This window comes from Limulus polyphemus, unplaced genomic scaffold, assembly GCF_000517525.1.
Source record: "Limulus polyphemus unplaced genomic scaffold, Limulus_polyphemus-2.1.2 Scaffold41, whole genome shotgun sequence".
NCBI classification, from domain to species: Eukaryota; Metazoa; Arthropoda; class Merostomata; order Xiphosura; family Limulidae; genus Limulus; species Limulus polyphemus.
The window spans coordinates 458,429-476,483 of record NW_013665651.1 but is presented as its reverse complement, the minus strand read 5'-3'; the positions used below and the strand labels follow the sequence as shown (position 1 = coordinate 476,483).

Below are 18,055 nucleotides of genomic sequence, written 5' to 3'. Positions count from 1 at the left end.
TTTACTCAAATGTGCTTACATGAACGACACTGTGACACATAGATCTACATACTAGAGCGTGTGTAAACATTGCGACATGATATTTTCCGTAACCTTTTAAAGAAACACATGAACCCAAAGCTCTATATCTACGTAGCTTCAAGTATAACATCTACATTTTTAACCAAATAAGGAATCTCATAAGACTAAACAAGTTAAATTCGAATGTCAGATTTTTTACCTTACATTTAGCGATGTGGATATGATTTTATAAGTTGGCTAGAATTAGATAGCTACCATTCCAAAGTTAAAACTGTTTATTTCCAAACTTTTTTAGCTGACTTTAAACAGTAATGATTTTAGTTTAATGTACATAATTCTAGAAGTTATGTTTGAATTTTGTTTTGTATATATGTAAACCAGAATAGCTTAAATCTTCTGTGACGTCAATAAACATTTTATTTCCAAACTGTATATTTGTAGTTAATTTCAGCCATTCACGACTTCTACCGAATCTAATCAGCAAGTTGTTTAAAAAAGAGAGAGAGAACTGACGATGCTAGTCTAAATTTAAGAAATAAACTGTTAACTTATTGTATTTAAATACAAACCTAATTAATTAACTTCAATACCCAATGTCAATTAATATAAATTCATCAAATGTCTTGGAACATCAAGTTTGCTTGGATATACTCTACATAACAGTTCTCTCACTTGCTCCACCTACCGATTTAAAACCAAATCAAAAATAGCATTGAGTTTTTTAGTTCCACTTACGTAAAACACTTCATATTGACGATTAGGTGCTACAGCTTAGCTGTTAAACTCTGATACTGAAAGATCGTCCTCCTGAAGAGTGGCGTATGTTGGGCAAAAGAAAGATCTTTTAAAATTTGGATCTTATTGTTTATGACCAATACCACACCTCTAATTCTTAAGGAAATATCTACTAGACGTCGCTCAAACCAATCATGTAGAGTGGTTCATAAAGAAAACCTTTTTGTGTCATTTCTCTTGCTTATAAATTATTAATAAAGAGCTCACCCAAGAGCCATGAAAATTATTCCGTCACATTTAAAAAAATAGAAAATTAATTTTCTTTTTTTCTAGTTAGCAATTAAAAAATCTATGAGAACGGTTTGGTTAATCTTTGTGGTCAACAAATACATTTTAGAAAACAAATCATTAATTATTTTTTCGTTTCTAATCACACAAATCAAGCTTTTTCCTTGTTAAAAATCATCAAAGTATTCTGATACTGTCACATCTCACTATTCAATCGGGCAAGAGTTGGTGGTGAGTACTCTCGACTAACTGCCTTTTCTCTAGTCTATCAGCTCAAAATCAGGGACGGCTTTGTGTGGCTTTGAGCGATTAGACTGTCGGTTTGAATACTTATAGATTTAATAAAAATGAGCTTGCGGCTAACTCAAGTTGTATCATTTGTAAACACTACAGATAAGTTCTTAGCAAACGACACAGGTGGCGCTAAAATTTTTAGCCATCTCTTACACACAGTTTACTATATAATTTTAAAACTTTGCTTTTCTAGTGTGGCATGTCGCAAACGTGACCAGGTAGTTACGTAATATTTAATGTTACGAAATTGTTACACAATACATTGATATGACGAAAAAATACCCGCTCGATGATCAATTAATAAAACATTCTCACAACAAAACAACGTTATTCTGTTATTACTGAAATAGACTGGCCCACTAGGAAAGCTGGCAAGCAGGGTTGAAATCCGCGCGATAGCACAAACTATTCCGCCCGATTTTAAGTTATGGGTGCGTTATAAGAGTGACAGCCAATCCCTTATAATGCTGTTGACTGTCTGCCTTCTCTCTGGTTCGAACTGCAAAATAAGGGATGGTAGCGAATAGGCTTAGTAGCTTTGTTATAAATGCAAATACAAATTACTGAAATAACGTGACCTGAATCACCAAGATCTTAGATTGTTTTTTAAGACTCTTGTTAGATGTCTTGCTTACTCAATGAATCTTTCACTCAACAAACAAAACTTTTTGGCATATTCTTAAATGTCAATGGTTAACAGAATAAACCTTCTTTTGTACACCAAATAGCGTATTAATAGTGTCACTACTCAACCCAACCTTTACGAGAAAACAAACAGTGTTAAAATATACTAGATGTACTTCTTCAGGGTCCTCGAAAGTGTCCTGTTTCAAAAGAAAATAAAAACAAAATTAAGATAGCAAATATTTTTATTTCTTGCTTTTGAAGCTCATAGTTTCATGCTGTATTGTAGCCTAAAGAGTGCATTCTTATTCTCGTGATCCACGGCATGAGATAGTTTCATGGTGTATTGTAGCCTAAATAGTGCATTCTTATTCTCGTGATCCACGGCATGAGCAAATTTTACTGACGTCACGACAGTACAAATTGCAAAGTTAAGCGCCTCTTATTTTACGTCATTTTAGTTGCTACTGATTGACTGACAGACAACACACTACTGCATTTGTAATGCGAGTGGGTAAAACAGGTGACTTCTCGAAGTGCCCTTCGGACCCCTTACAGGGAAATTAGACAACACTATTTTTGCCGAAAGTCACAAATGACATTCACGTTGTTTTGTTTTTGTTTTCGTTCAATTTTCCAGTGTCGTTTACAAGGAATAAATTTCTTTTTCTATTGCTTAACAGAATAGTTATGTACAAGTAGTTTTATTTATTTACTTTCCACACAAACTACATATACGTTATTACGTTGTGTACAGTAAGGATATGAGCATTTTACATAAACATAAGTTCATATTGCACCACAAATAGAAGAGTAAAGCCGAAAAGTTTTATGTTTTTAATTAAATGATCCTTGTTCTCCTCGTGTTTGTCAGAGCTCATTTTTGGTGGCTGGTTAGCTTATTAGTTATCTAGATAAGGAGATTGAATTGGTTTTTGGACTATTTACACTAACCGTCCCTAATTTTAGACTAGGGGTTAAGGCAGCTAGTCAACATCATCCACCACCAACTCTTTGGCTAATCTTTACCAACGAATAGTGTAATTGGCCATCACATTATAACATCCCCACGTCTGAAAGAGCAAACATGTTATATGATGAGATTCGACTTTGCGACCTGCAGATTGCGAGTCGAACATCCTAACCGCTAGGCCTTACCAGGTCTGAGATTAAATTTGATTAACTGGATTGCAAGTAAAGAAACTCATTCTATTACTTAATGATTTCACACCTTCAGTGACTTATTTTTAGTTATTTAACTTTCAGAGTAAATGACAGTGTTCAGGATATACAACGACGTTCAGGTTATTGCGATAAGGTTTAAGATATTTGAAAAAGTTCAGGGTATACAGCAGCTTAAGGGTATATATATATTTATTTGCTAGTATATAGAATAGGAGCTCGATTTCTCTGCAGTTAATGCGTGATATGATTTTATATTATGTTTTTTTTCTTTCTCCTGTATTTATATTTTGATATCAGTAGCTCACACTTTTCATCTTAGAATCCATGAAGAGATGACACCGTTGAAATCATCTCGGCAAAATCATTTATAAGATTTTTGCAATTTTTAAGGGATTTCTTTTTTTTTTAGCCAAAATACTAGTCCAGTTGAAGCATACGAACAAAAACATAAACTTCCGAATAAGACAAAAAAAACTCTTGTTTTCACTTCACAACGTGTGTTGTATTTTCTATACCTCTTTTTGTTTTTGGTCAAATTCGTTGTAGTGAGCAAATGAAAATACACAACAAATGCTTTGGTTGACAAAATGTCTAAAAAAAACTTCTTTAGAGAAATGTATTTTGAATTTTTAGTGGTTGTGAGTGATATCTAGATCTTACCTAAAGGGCCCCCCCCCATTGGCACGGCGGTATGTCTGCGGACTTACAACGCTACAAACCGGGTTTCGATAATCGTTATGGACAGAGTATAGATAGCCCATTCTGTAGCTTTGTGCTTAACTTCAAAACAACAACAGCTTACATAAAATTATGCAACAAAAAACGTCTTATAACTGAACAGCTAGTCTGGAGCCTGTTGATTTCCACAATAATATTAATAACAAGCTAGCTTTTTTGTCAATGGCTATTTTTTTACTACTAATAACATACGTTTGTGAGGTTCGTAATCTGGAAATAAACATGTAATGTGAAAATAGAAAAGAAATATTCACTTAGTGGTAAGCTTGAGGGCGTATGATGCGAAAATGTGACTGACCAAGATATTTATGGTAGGGAGTTAATACCAATAGCCTAAATTTGATGTCATACTGAACAGGATATTATCGTTGAGAGCTATGTCAACAATCTTATGTTTGATGTCACACTGACCAGAGTGTTCTTTAGGAAGCTATGTCATACTGACAAGGATATTTTTATAGGGAGCTATGTCAACAACCTTATGTTTTATCTCATACTGACAAGGACATTTTGTAAAGAGCTATGTCAACAATATTAAATTTTATGCCATATTTACGAGGATATTTTTGCAGGGAGCTATGTCGGCAATATTATGTTTGGAGTCATAGTGACCAAGATATTTTTTGTAGGAAGCTATGTTGACAACATTATGTTTTATGTGATACTGACCAGGATATTTTGTAGGGAGCTATGTCAAAAATATTAAGTTTGATGTCATAATGACCAGAGTATTCTGTAGGAAGCTATGTCAACAACCTTATGCTTGATGTCACACTGACCAGGATATTTTAGTAGGAAGCTATGCTTACAATCTCATATTTGATGTCATACTGACCACGATATTTTTGTAGAAACCTGTGTTGATAATCTTATGTTTAATGTCATATACTGACCAGTGTTTTTGCGTACATTTCTGTCAACAGTCTTACCTTTTATGTCATACTGAAATAGCGCATTTATGTTATTAATGTTATGTTTATGATATTATACAGGTTTGAACTTTCTTATTCATCAATATGAATATGCGATATGCTGCTCGTCTCTCTCCACCGACCAGCGATATCCTCTCATCTATCTCTCCAGGTATATATGTTATATGCACCATTCTGCCCAAATTACCCAGGTATTTCTTGTATGTGAAATGAAGTATCGGGCAAAATCTTTCGACGGAAATCAACGACTATTAACACAGAAAAAGTGTAGACATGTATATTAACAGTGCCGAAGTGGAAGCAAGATACCAAATCGTTGTGAATTACTAGATTTTTGGGGAGGAAAGCTCTACATTGTTGGAAAAATTAGTAATGTGATTAGTCGCGAGCGATCTACTGAGTACGGAACATCTAAACACATACAAGAAACCAGAGAGAGAGAGATTAAGGTTATTGAAAGCGTTTTTGGAGCTGGGCGAACGTTCACTTCTTAAAATTGTAAATAGCTCCGGAAACCGCAGTATATTCACGGTAACAGTACTATATATATATCATGCAAACGGAGTCCATCTATTAGATCTGTACATCACGCCCTTCGTGAATATGGGTCCTTCGGAAGGCCGGGCACCCAAATTGCACCTACATCCATGAATGAAACAAATTGTAAAAGCTCTTCAACACTACATTGTGGACAATTAGTAGTATATTCTGTACAGTGGTGAATGCCACATCATCCAATTACATAGTAACGCTCGATTATGGGTCAACAAGAATGCTGGTTGAATGTTTCACTCTAATTGTGTTGTCCCAGCAGCATAATGCCGGCGGCCACAAAACTATGCTCGATTTCAAACTAACAACATCAATATCTTGGAACAGCTCATTCAAACACCAAGTCTTTGGCCTTTAATACATGATTGGAATCATCAAGATGGATTAAATCGAAAAGTAGACCAAGGCCTCCTACACGTCATCAGTTGATAGAGCTTTAAAAAGAATAATGGGAAATACTTGCACTATACACCTGTAGAAACTCTGTTGTAGACACATCACAAAATAGTACCAGTTATTTAGATCAAGCGGGTTGATACACCATTGTTAGTCTCACATAATGCCACCAGTTACGTAGATTAAAAAGTATGTTACACCATAGTAAGCTTCACAGAATAGCACCAGTTATTTAGATCAAGAGGGGTACTACACCATAGCAAACCTCACATAATGGCACCAGTTACTTAGATCAAAAAGGGTGTTACACCATAGTAAGCCTCATATAATATCAACCAGTTTCTTAGATCAAGAGGGGTACTACATCATAGGTAGTCTCACATAATGGCATCAGTTATTTAGAGCAAAAAGGGTGTAACACCATAGCAAGCATCACAGAATAGCACCAGTTATTTAGATCAAGAGGAGTGTTATATCATACTAAGACTATCTCTAACACGACTTTTTGGACATGATACAGAAGATAAAGAGGAAAATAATCCATCCCATCCTCAAACGATTAATTTTAACCGGAAAAACAACAACAACAAAACAATTTATTACAAAAGCACAGAACTTAAAACTCTGGCAAGAAAAGATGATGACCCAGTGTGGTTTAGACAGGGAGGAGAAGTTTTTGAAACACTTTAAGTATGTCTTTCTGTGCAGTCCGTTTACTTTCTTTGTTTCACCTTCTCAGAACATTTATTTTAATATGTCATTCTTACCAAGTACATATTAAATATATGTACTAGCAGTGAAAATGAAGTGGGTCCTATTTTAATGTTATTTTTAAGGATGAACGTTAAAGTAAAAAAAAAACGAAGAGTTAATTAGGTTAGCCGAGTCGACAGCACAAAATTAAAAATAGTAAACAATGTAAAGACAACTATTGTTCACTATTGCTTCAATTATTATATTAATATATATTTCTGACTTTGAAAATCAGAGTCTAATTAGGGTAAAAAGATAGAACTACCTTAATTTTTATCCTGTATATGATATAAATAAAAAGACGTCTTACAGCAATTCCCAGGAGACAACCTACGAATGGGCAGACCATATGTACATGATTTCGCCCTAGTACACAGTACATATACCAGTGAAGCTACACTAATTATTTGTTATAGAGAAGCCCAACTACGGGCTCACCGTTGCTGCTCAGCGCTCACTACCTGTAACTAATACGCGGTTGGGTATTATTATCCAGCAAATTACGGTCGTTAGGCTTGTGTGTAGGTATAACAGAGCCCAGTGCTGGCAGGAGCTCAACAGCAGTCTTTGTATGAAGAACGGCCTAAACTAGACGGCCTTGTCTCGTGCAGTGCTCATTATCTTCATCGCTGTCTCAAAAGGAAGACGTATAGGCGTTTAGGATACCAAATGAAAGCCACGCGGCGCTGCGAAGCCACCACAGTGGTCCCATCAGTCAAGTACGCTCGGACAATCAATATTTAACAACAACCGAGCCCCCTCAGTTCTGGCGTTACCGCGCAGCACAGTTGTCCCGCGGGAAAGCCACCCGAAACCCCTGTTTGGCATAATGAGGTAAATTACAGTAACGGATGCTTTTTCATACTACAGAGTGGAGATATCTTAGTCTGTTACGTCCCTCCATAAAAGAAATAATTAATAGCTTTTTGTTTCATTACCATAAATCAAGCTTATGAAGAAAAGTTTCTGTAGCGCAATAAATATGATAAATTATGTTTTAATTATAATTTTCTCAAGTTTACTTTTATCGTATTTTTTTCAATGTAAGTTCCTCAAGGTTTCTGTTTTAATAATTAAATGTTGCCTTTCACTCTCTAATTATCGTGACTTGTAACATACGATGCAAGTTAGTTTCTTCAAACTTTACTTCTTAAACGAATTCTCTGAAGCATCTTTTACGGTAATGTAGTCTTTACTTTTTTTTTACATAAATTTTCTTTCAGTAATGTATTCAGTTGTGATACACTCGATGAAACAGCAGCTAACAATTCAATTGTAATTCACTCAAATAAACAATAGTTAAAATTCAATTGTAATTCGCTCAAATAAACAGCAGCTAACAATTCAGTCGTGAAACGCTCGATTCGTGCATTTGTTATGTCAGTATTTTATCAATATGAAAAAAAATATTTTTCAAGTTATTTTCGTCTTGTAAAAACCCAGTAGAAGAAGTAGCAGGTAATTCAGTATTGTTCTGGTTTCTAATAATCTGCTTACTTGTTGTTTTGTTTTCCTTGTAGGCATCTATAAATAGTTATTTCTTACTTTTGAAAAAAAAGTATTTTCTACTTTATAACAAGTATTGTTTTCATCCTATGGAAGAGTCCTTCACTGTTGGTATGGGCATAGAAACTAGTCCTTTCAAGAAGAGTGTGTCAGCATCATGAAACGGGAATGTAACTCGAGCTGCCTGTGGGCTGGTTTACTGATTACATAGAGTAACCTGATATCAAGAACAAAAAGACATCATCTCAAAGTAATCAGAATCCACAGCTATTTAATAGCAATTCATTCGTCTCAGTACAGCTTGAAAACGTGCTGTATTTTCTATATATGTACACATAAGACTAAATTTGGTACAGGTACCCTGAATTTAAGTAAGATAGTACAGCTTGAAAACGTGCTGTATTTTCCTCTATATGTGTGTACACTTAAAATTAAACTTGCTACAGGTGCCCTGAATTTATCTACGATAATAGAGCTAGAAAACTCGCTGTATCCTATTTTAGGTATGTACACTTAAAATTGATCTTTCTACAGATACCCTGAATTTAACTAAGGTTGTGCAAAGCTTTAGTGTTTCAGACGTGCTACAAAACACAATACCAGAATGACGTTTTCAGTGAGATAGTATATTTACAATGCTAGCTTACTATTGAGCAAGTACTGGGGTTACCATTAAAGCAGCCCCCCCCCCCCAGTGGCACAGCGGTATGTCTCAGGACTTCCAGCGCTAGAAACCGGATTTCGATACCCGTGGTGGGCAGAGCACAGGTAGCCCTTTGTGTAGCTTTGTGCTTAACTACAAAACAAACAAACCATTAAAGCAAGTATAAAATAATATTAACTGAGAATTGATTTTTTTAACATAAAGTACTCAATGGCTCCCGGTGGCCCAGCTTTAAGCTTGAAAACTTATACGCTATAATTCTGAGTTCGATCTCTGGTAAGCAAAACACAAATAGCCAGCCCAGTATGCATTTTTTATGCTTATCATTTAACTTCAAAACTTCAAAAAATTTAACAACTACATTAAAAGATACAAGATAAATAAAAATTGGGAATTTAAAAGCTGCAAATGGGAATTGTAAAAAAAAAGTAAGCAAACTAAAAACCCTTATTTCCGTTCCATGCTGTTACCTAAAATTACATTTGATGGAGTCAAAATAGGGATTTGCAGTTTGAGTAAATAATGTCTAGAGTATCTACAGCTTTGTTTTCTTACTTTTTTACGATCCCTGTTTGCAGGTTTTTACATTCCCAATTTTGCATTTATCTTGTTTGCTGGGGTTTTTTTTATGCTTAACTATGAGTAAAGGATTACTTGATATGGTTGCTAGCTTTATACATTTTAATGATAATAAACATAGCTATTAGCTAGCTGATACGGTTCATGATGATTTACTGTAGCTATTGGCTATGTAAAATGTTAAGCTGCAGCTGGAGATTGTCATGAAGATTTGTTTGAGAATATAGTGAGCATTTATAGTTTCTGAAATAGCTAAATTATCTATATATATAATGTATAGCAATGGACAAATATATGCCTAGACTAAGACACAACTCCCATTAAACGGTATAAAATCTTACCAATAGAAAATCAATCTTTTCAAATAAACATATACGTCTAAAACATCACTTTTGATAAAACTTCGTGTTTTTCAAAATAGTTATCCTACTAATGTGTGTAATAAAATCTAATATTATGTGTATTGTATTTTTTATTCCTTCACTTCATACATAATATAGGGGTTGACATCCTAAAGACACCGATTGTATTATGCACAAAGTACTTAGTATGTACATGTTACAGTCATCTAATATTGGCTGGTAATTCCTGTTTCACCTTGTATTTAAGTTTTTTTAAATGAACACCATAGTTTTAAAAGAAAGCTAACTTCAAGGGGTAATGATAATATATTTTACACTAGAATTATAATGTTTTTTAGCTTATGTAAAATATAGAAGAAACAGCTCGACTTTTCAATACCTCTACGGCTTTTGCAGTACATTATTTGGTATTATACAAAAGGAATGAACGCAATATACTAAGCTGTTTTTGTTGTAGGCTGGCAAGAGAATAATTAAAACGGGCAGTTTTGAGCGAATTTTCTTTCCTTTATAAGTCTAATATGCGTGCTTTTTTGTGCATTTTTATGTGTGTACAGCCTTAGCAGTCAATGGTAAAGGTTTTAAAGTGTTGTTTGAACTGAATCTTTACTGTTTAAGGTGCTTTTTGCCCGAACGTTTCTATTAGGATTTTGTGCAATTCCTTGCGATCCTTATTATGAACCACTGTCGTGGCTTAAGATAGTAACATATTTTTATTCTTAACTGTAGTAAAAAAAAATTGTGTTTTATTTTCAACTTAAGAGCACTTGCAAACATTCTCTGACTTGAACTATTTCAAATGAAAAAATTAATTGGAATTTGACAAAGATAATTTGGAAATTAAGTTAAGAAAATTGCATTCGTACAACTTATGATAAAGAACATGTGTGGTTAAACCATTTAATCAATTTAAGGTGACTTGTATGGAAGTTGCAGTGCATAATCGACATGTATGTTGCTGTCACGCTAACGTTCTAAAAATAACTGAATTAACTTGAAAGTAGTGCAAGTAGATGTAAGTTATTAACTACCCCTCAGCATCTTAAACAAGACAACTTTAAAATTAATTTCGAATATATGAAATTAATTTGTGACCATTCTAATACGATCTCTTAAGCAGATTTGTAGAACAATCCTTCTATTCGCGTATACAAAACAGACTGATAAGAGGATGTGTAGTGTGATTACTTGGTCCATATAAATGAAGAGCTTGAGTCACAAAGGGATTAACGTGCAAGACAAATAGGTAAGAGCAAGGAAACATTCGACTTTCAAAGGGATGTGGTAGTAAGTGCCCATCTAGCAGGAGTGTAATGATCCAAACGTGTGTACTTAAGTGACTGCTTAGAAAAATAAAATATTTCAACAGAGTCTATCAATAGTGTGAATTGAAATAAAACATTTCACATGTCTATCACCAAGAAAACTGTTGCTACCAAACACTTGTTACTGGCCAAAAAAATAGGCAATTAAACGATATAGTAAAATGCAACTGACGACAGTCTGTGTTCCAAATTCGTGTAACGCTTTGAGATTATTTGTAGACAAGTAATGAGTGGAAGCATGCGATGTGGTTTGGTGAGTCACATTTCACTCTCTCCTAAACTATCAGTAGAGTGAAAGTGTGGAAAAAAAACTACACACGTCGCTTGATCTTAATTTGATTGTTGCGACAATACAAACTGCTAAAGGTGGTGTAATGGCGTGGAAATTATTTCGTAAGAAAGTTGTTTTTTTATTCCTTTTGAAGGATGAATTGCATTCGGATTCTCCTTGAACTTCGAGGCCAATTATCTTGATTACATTTGAACCACGAGGAGCAATGGTCCTTTCAAGACGACAATGAAACAACCTACGCCCCCGTGTCTTAGCGGTAATTCTGAGAACTTATACCACTAAAAATCGGGTTTCGATACCCGTGTTGGACACAGCACAGATAGCCTATTGTGTAGCTTTGTGCGTAACAAGAAACAAACAAAAGCAACAAGCCACCACACCCATATTATCAAAACGGGTTCAAGAAACATGATAGTGATTTTGTTATCTAATTTTGCCAATTCTATCATTTGATCTCAGACCAACTTAGAATCCTTCAGGAGAATTTTTACTTTGCACTCGTCATCGCAATCCTCTGTCAAGACCTGTGGACCAATAGGAGACATTCTTCATTGACGAAAGGACTACGCCTGAAAAGGAAATATTTAAGCATCTTGTAGAGTCTCTGCTACATCGAATCCTGGTTATTTTTGTGACGAAAGGCTGTACAACTCGATATTAAATGGGAGTCCTGATAAAATGGCTAGTCATTTTAAGAAAGAGCTGATGAGTAGCGTTGCATTTCTCTCAACTTTCAGTGGAGTTGTTGATTAATACATACTTCAATATTTGAATACCAACAGATGTACTCAAAAAACATGCTTTTTTACAGCTCTTACGAATGTTTGTCTTTTTATTAAAACACGACATATTCACGTATTTTAGAACTATGTGGTAAACGATATTAAACTTCTATCAGTGAAGTAACAGAAGTCATCGAACATGCTCGGTCTGCAAGCGTTGTAATTTGGCGGACAATCCTATTTTTCGTTGCTAAAAAGTAGTCTAACAGTTAGCGGTGTTGGCTGACTTCTTTATCTCTATTTGTCTTTTCTAAATTAAGCACATCTAGCCTTTGAGTAGCTTTGCGCGAAATTTAACAAATATTTTCTCTCGTTCTTTGAAGAAACTAAAATTTTACTTTGATATTTCTTAAATTCGTACAAAAAAACGTAATACACATATTACTCAGAATTATGTACGTATACCTTATCGCTCGCTCATATAACTGTAAGCTATTTCACCTGTAATGAATTTTATTACCTTTTTTATTATTTATAAAGGAATGATATTTCTTTGAAATTTCCAACATTCGTGTAGTTGTTCCGCAGGCAAGAATGAAGAATCTGAAGCTGTTAACGTTAAAATTGTTAGAAAGATGAAATATATATTATTGCAGGCTACTCGCTTTGTGTAATTGATCAATTAATTGTTAAACATTAACTATCACAGCGAGAAAAAATAGAATAATGGTTAATCTAACATTCATCAATAAAAAGTGTTCGCTTATTGCAGCGTTTCCCGAACTTTTTTGACCACGGAACACTTTTCAGCTGAGAGAAAGCTTACGGAACACTAGACATAGATACATGAAATATCGGTATAGAGGGTAAGTTGCGCGCGCAGCGCCCTCTAGAGGTGTATATTATTCATTTATTTATTTAATCAAATTACATATTAATGAATTTTTACATTTTTATGCTTATAATATATTTTAGATACAAACCTGTCCACTAAGATATTATGTAGAATAGATATGGCATCTTCTATAATTCTTCTTCAATGCGAAATCGACATTATCTAATTATAATACATAGGAAAATATTTCACAATAACTTATGATCGTAAAAAAAAGTGTTAAATATTTTATTAAAATGTAAAATCATGATTTCCTCACGGAGCACCTATCAATCACGGACGGAACACTAGTGTTTCGCGGAACATAGTTTGGTAAACGCTGGCCTATTGAAAACCAATGTTTTTAAGAAACTCGTAATATATCGTTTTTGCTGCCATCTATCAGCAATCTCAAACACTATTCAATGGTGTTTTGTCAAGTACTAAAGGAATTAAAGTTATTTTTAGTGCTTAATATTATAAGTATTCCTCTTGCGCTTAAAATGAAAAATATACATATTTATTTTTAAGATAAAGTGCCTAATAACAAATCTATCGTAATTAATTCGCTTTTTTTTATTATTATTTTTTAAATTCAAAATATCGACCTATCACATAGAAATAGATTTCATTTCATACATAAGTCAAGATATATATTTTACACAATTCAATTAAGAGTAGCATGGAAGCTAAACATTTGTAGAGATTCGAGACAGTATTAAAAAGAAAAAAAATTACATGAATATGTTAGGATCGCAAAGAGCTAGAAATTAGTAGTACCAATTACAATCTTCAAACAGCTTTTTATAATTAGAGTATATTTAGAGAATATTTTTGTGAAAGTATAGTAGATAATATCGCATCTAATTTATCCCACAGCCGTTATGCTAAAAGTTCAAGCTAAATATTAGAGATATAAATTGAAGACATTACTGTAATAAAGTAACACTCTCTTTGTTTTTGTTTGTTTTGAATTTCGCGCAAAGCTACACGAGGAACATCTGCGCTAGCCGTCCCTAATTTACTAGTGTAAGACTAGAGGGAAAGCAGCTAATCATCACCACCAACTCTTGGGCTACTTTTTTACCAACGAATAGTGGGATTGACCGTCACATTATATCGTCTTACGGCTGAAAGGGCGAGCATGTTTGGTGGGATGGTGATTCGAACCCGCGCCCCTCAGATTGCGAGTCCAGCGCCCTAACCATCTGGCCATGACGGGCCTACTCACTTTGTATGTGTTACCGTGAGATTTATTTAAAGAACTAATCAATAGATGACGCTAAACACGTGTATATATATATATATATATATATATATTCCCAGTGGATTATCTGTGTTAAGCCTATCGCAGGGATCGAGCTCGAATTTTTGATTTTTAAGCCTCTCATTGCACCACCTGGAGAGCTAATTTTTTTCGATTTTTTTTTAAATTTAATTAGCTGTAGTTTATTTGTTGCTGTTGTTTAGTTTTTTGGGGGAAGGGTGCTCTTAGCAAGTAGCTTGCTCTTATCGGAAGTTAATATTGATCAGGAGACTAAAGTCACAATTGATACCAACACACTACAGGTGTAACGAAAGGCTTCACACTACGAACACCACAAAGTGTAACGAAGTGCTTCACACTAAATACTACAGAGTATAACGAAAGGCCTCACACTTTAAACACCCCAGAGTATAACGAAAGGCCTCACACTTTAAACACCACAGAGTGTAATGAAAGGTTTCATACTTCACACACAAATTCAAGAAACTTGAGAGTTGTACGTACATAAGTAAAAGACTCAACTGTTGAGTAAGAGAAAGAACTAGCCCTCCTTAACTAAACTGTTCTTCTTCTGCAACAAACTGGTTTTCTCTAGCTTTTTGAGGCTTATCGGTAATTGACACAACTATTTCATTCTTGTGAGTGAACATCATTCCACTAGAGGGCTAAAGTCTCATCGCATCAAAATCACATTTTTTATGACCATGGCTGGTCATCTGTTTTCTTTAAATTCTAATCAAAGTAAATTACTTACATGGATTAAAACTAAAAGAAAAAAGTAAGGAATACAACTAATTTGATATGTCGTTCATACTTATAATAATTAGAACGCATTGTTCTATCAGTTCGGCTCGTTCGATACGTTTCTGATAATTTGTGTGGTCCTTTTTGCCAAACATTTTCACTAAGACTTTCATGGCAGTGTCTCAGTTTTCAATCTCCTAATGTTCAACGTATAGTTGTTGTTCAAATAATTGATGATTATAAATATCCCAACAGGCCTGATGAGTCTTGATATTGGGTGAAAGCCTTCGTTGGTATTGGATATAGCAGATATAGTGTGGTCGACATATTAAAGCAACATTCTTCTTTATTTTCATAAAGTACACTTTATGCTTTAAAGTACACTTGCAGGCAAAGGAAACAAGATATTCACTAACTTCCCATTTCTAAGCTTTACATTTAGCCCGTTAGATGGCTCTCATTGAATCCTGGCTGTATCTTTCCCTGCGACATGGTAGTGATTTTAACGAGCATTTTTGGACAGTGGAGAAATTCCTGATATTTCCTAAAGAAATGGTAAAGAAATTAGTAGTATGTCTCACTATTTCTAGTGTTTATATGAACACCTATTCCAAATTAGTAGTATGTCTAATTATTTCTAGTGTTTATATGAACACCTATTCCAAATTAGTAGTATGTCTAATTATTTCTAGTGTTGATTGGAACAAATATCTGTAAATTAGTAATATGTCTCACTATTTCCAGTGTTGATATGAATACCTATTCTAAATTAGTAGTATGTCTCACTATTTCCAGTGTTGATATGAATACCTATTCTAAATTAGTAGTATGTCTCACTATTTCTAGTGTTTATATGAACACCTATTCTATGCATGCCTTGCTACTTTAGGATGAGATGAACATCTACATTAGGATTATGTCTCGCTACGTTAGGGCCAGATGTGACCTAGTGGTTAACATGTCAGGCTACAGATCAAAGTGTCTGGGGCTCAAGACATTATGACACTAAACATGTCTGCATTTTCAGCTGTAAGCGTGTTATAAAAGTGACAGTCAATCCTGTTATTTGGTTCCAAGAACTAGACAAATCGCTTTTGGATAGTTTTTCTTCCTCTGGTCAGTAGTTCAAAATTAGGGATGGATATACCTGAATCCCATGTGCACGTAAAGTTGCATTTAGGATTTAAATTCCAATTTCTTACAACGTCAAGTACTGAAATGAACACCTGCCTCCAAATTAGTTACACATCTTGCTATTTCTAGTTCATATTGAGTGAATAATGTTTGAAATTCAGTACTTACAAACGTCATCACTTTAAAATGTTTTATTAAATGAACAGAGAGAGTTCTATATTTTTATTTAATTTATTCACTGATAAATATATAAACATTGCTTCTTTTTTTAAAGTTTTTATCTGGATATACTAGGACAAAAGTGTATGGCTACCTATACATATGCGAGACGCGGTAAATACAATTGGAAATGACGTGGTATTGCACCTGACGGGTATAAAAAGCCAACACATTCATCTGGGAAATAGTGTATAGTACGATAACGAACCAATCAGAAATACCCGAGCTTCAAAGAGTGAATGTTATTGGTCAGAAAAGTTTGGCAGACAGATTGCATCAATTTTGGACATGACCAGAACTAGTGTGTAAGGTGTGGGTCAAGCAGATTCTATTTGTCAGTGCAACAAAATTTACGTGGAAGCTCACCTCGACTGTGAATACATTGCACAGGGGGATTTTTATACTAGGTCTGTATGGTGGTGCTGCAGTCCACAAGCCTCTAATCATGTCAACAAACAAAGTCTATGGCAGTGCACTGAATGCTAAACATAGATCTTAGACATATGGATACCAATTACGTACAGTGATGAATCACGGTTTAAGGTATCACATCAATGGGCGAATATGGGTATGGCTACAGCTACATGAACGCTACGACGTTGATTGTGTAATATCTGTGTAGTACTGACTGTAAAGCAATCCAGCAATTCTGTCATGATATGAGCATGTTTCTGTTGATATGGGCTTGGATATGCGGTTCTGGTCAAGAGTCATTTTATTACAGACAAGTACCTGGATATCTTAGACAATGCGGCACTCTCAACACTCCTTTGCTCTTCAAACAGGACGTGGATTTTTGATACATTGCCCTTATTGTCACAGACTGGTTTCTTGATAATAACACAAACCCAATGACCTGGTCAGCCAAGAGTCCCGATTTGAATACTGTCGACCCGCTTTGGAATGTCCTAAAGAATCAACTTTGGGCTTAGAATCTCCTTACGTTGGAAGAAAAACGACGAACAAAGGGTAGAGACAGTTATCCAAGCCAAAGGAGATCCAACATGAACACATTTGGCATGAGGATGGTACTAAACATTTAGCCATATAGTGTGTGTATGTGTGTGTGTATTATGTCTTTGAATATCTCGGGCACTTTGGATTTTGAAGCTGGTAAGCCGGGTTTCAGAACGTGCGATACCACAGCATATCTCCCCATTCTAAATTATGGGTACGTTATAAGAGTGACATTCAACTCCTTAGTTAACATGGATGGTTAGTAGTAGGTGCTGCTGTCATACCTCTGGTCAGTAGTTCAAAGTAAGGGACAGCGATAGATAACCTTAGTAGGTTTTCCATAAATACAAATGCAACATTCTTTCTTTTTTTATTTTCTGGAACTCTTAGTGGATCCAGACACTTTTCAAAGTAGAACCAGTCTGAGAATGTAAATTATATGTACAGTACAATAGAGCTGAGGGTGTAGATGGCGTGTACGAAATAATCGGTCTGATAATATAAATGGTGTGTACAGAATAATTGGTCTGATGATGCAAATTGTGTGTACAGTAGAAATGGTCTTATGATGCGTACATAATAATCAGTCTGATGATATAAAGGGTATGTACATAATAAATCGCTATGATGATGTAAATGGTGTGTACAGTAGAAACGGTCTTATGATGTGTACATAATAATCAGTCTGATGATATAAAGGGTATGTACATAATAAATCGCTATGATGATGTAAATGGTGTGCACAGTAGAAACGGTCTTATGATGTGTACATAATAATCAGTCTGATGATATAAAGGGTATGTACATAATAAATCGCTATGATGATGTAAATGGTGTGTACAGTAGAAACGGTCTTATGATGTGTACATAATAATCAGTCTGATGATATAAA

At 34.6% G+C, this 18,055-nt stretch overlaps 1 protein-coding gene across 1 annotated transcript in view; it reads left to right on the top strand.

The window, feature by feature from the left end:
- The first annotated feature begins 15,334 nt into the window (after positions 1–15,334).
- LOC106461848 (cilia- and flagella-associated protein 251-like) overlaps positions 15,335–18,055 on the top strand; it is a 72,127-nt gene continuing 69,406 nt past the window's right edge. Inside the window, exon 1 of the mRNA XM_022389164.1 lies at positions 15,335–15,408. Coding sequence (XP_022244872.1) covers positions 15,406–15,408 — 3 coding nt within the window. The 5' untranslated portion in view covers positions 15,335–15,405. The remainder of the gene's footprint in view (positions 15,409–18,055) is intronic.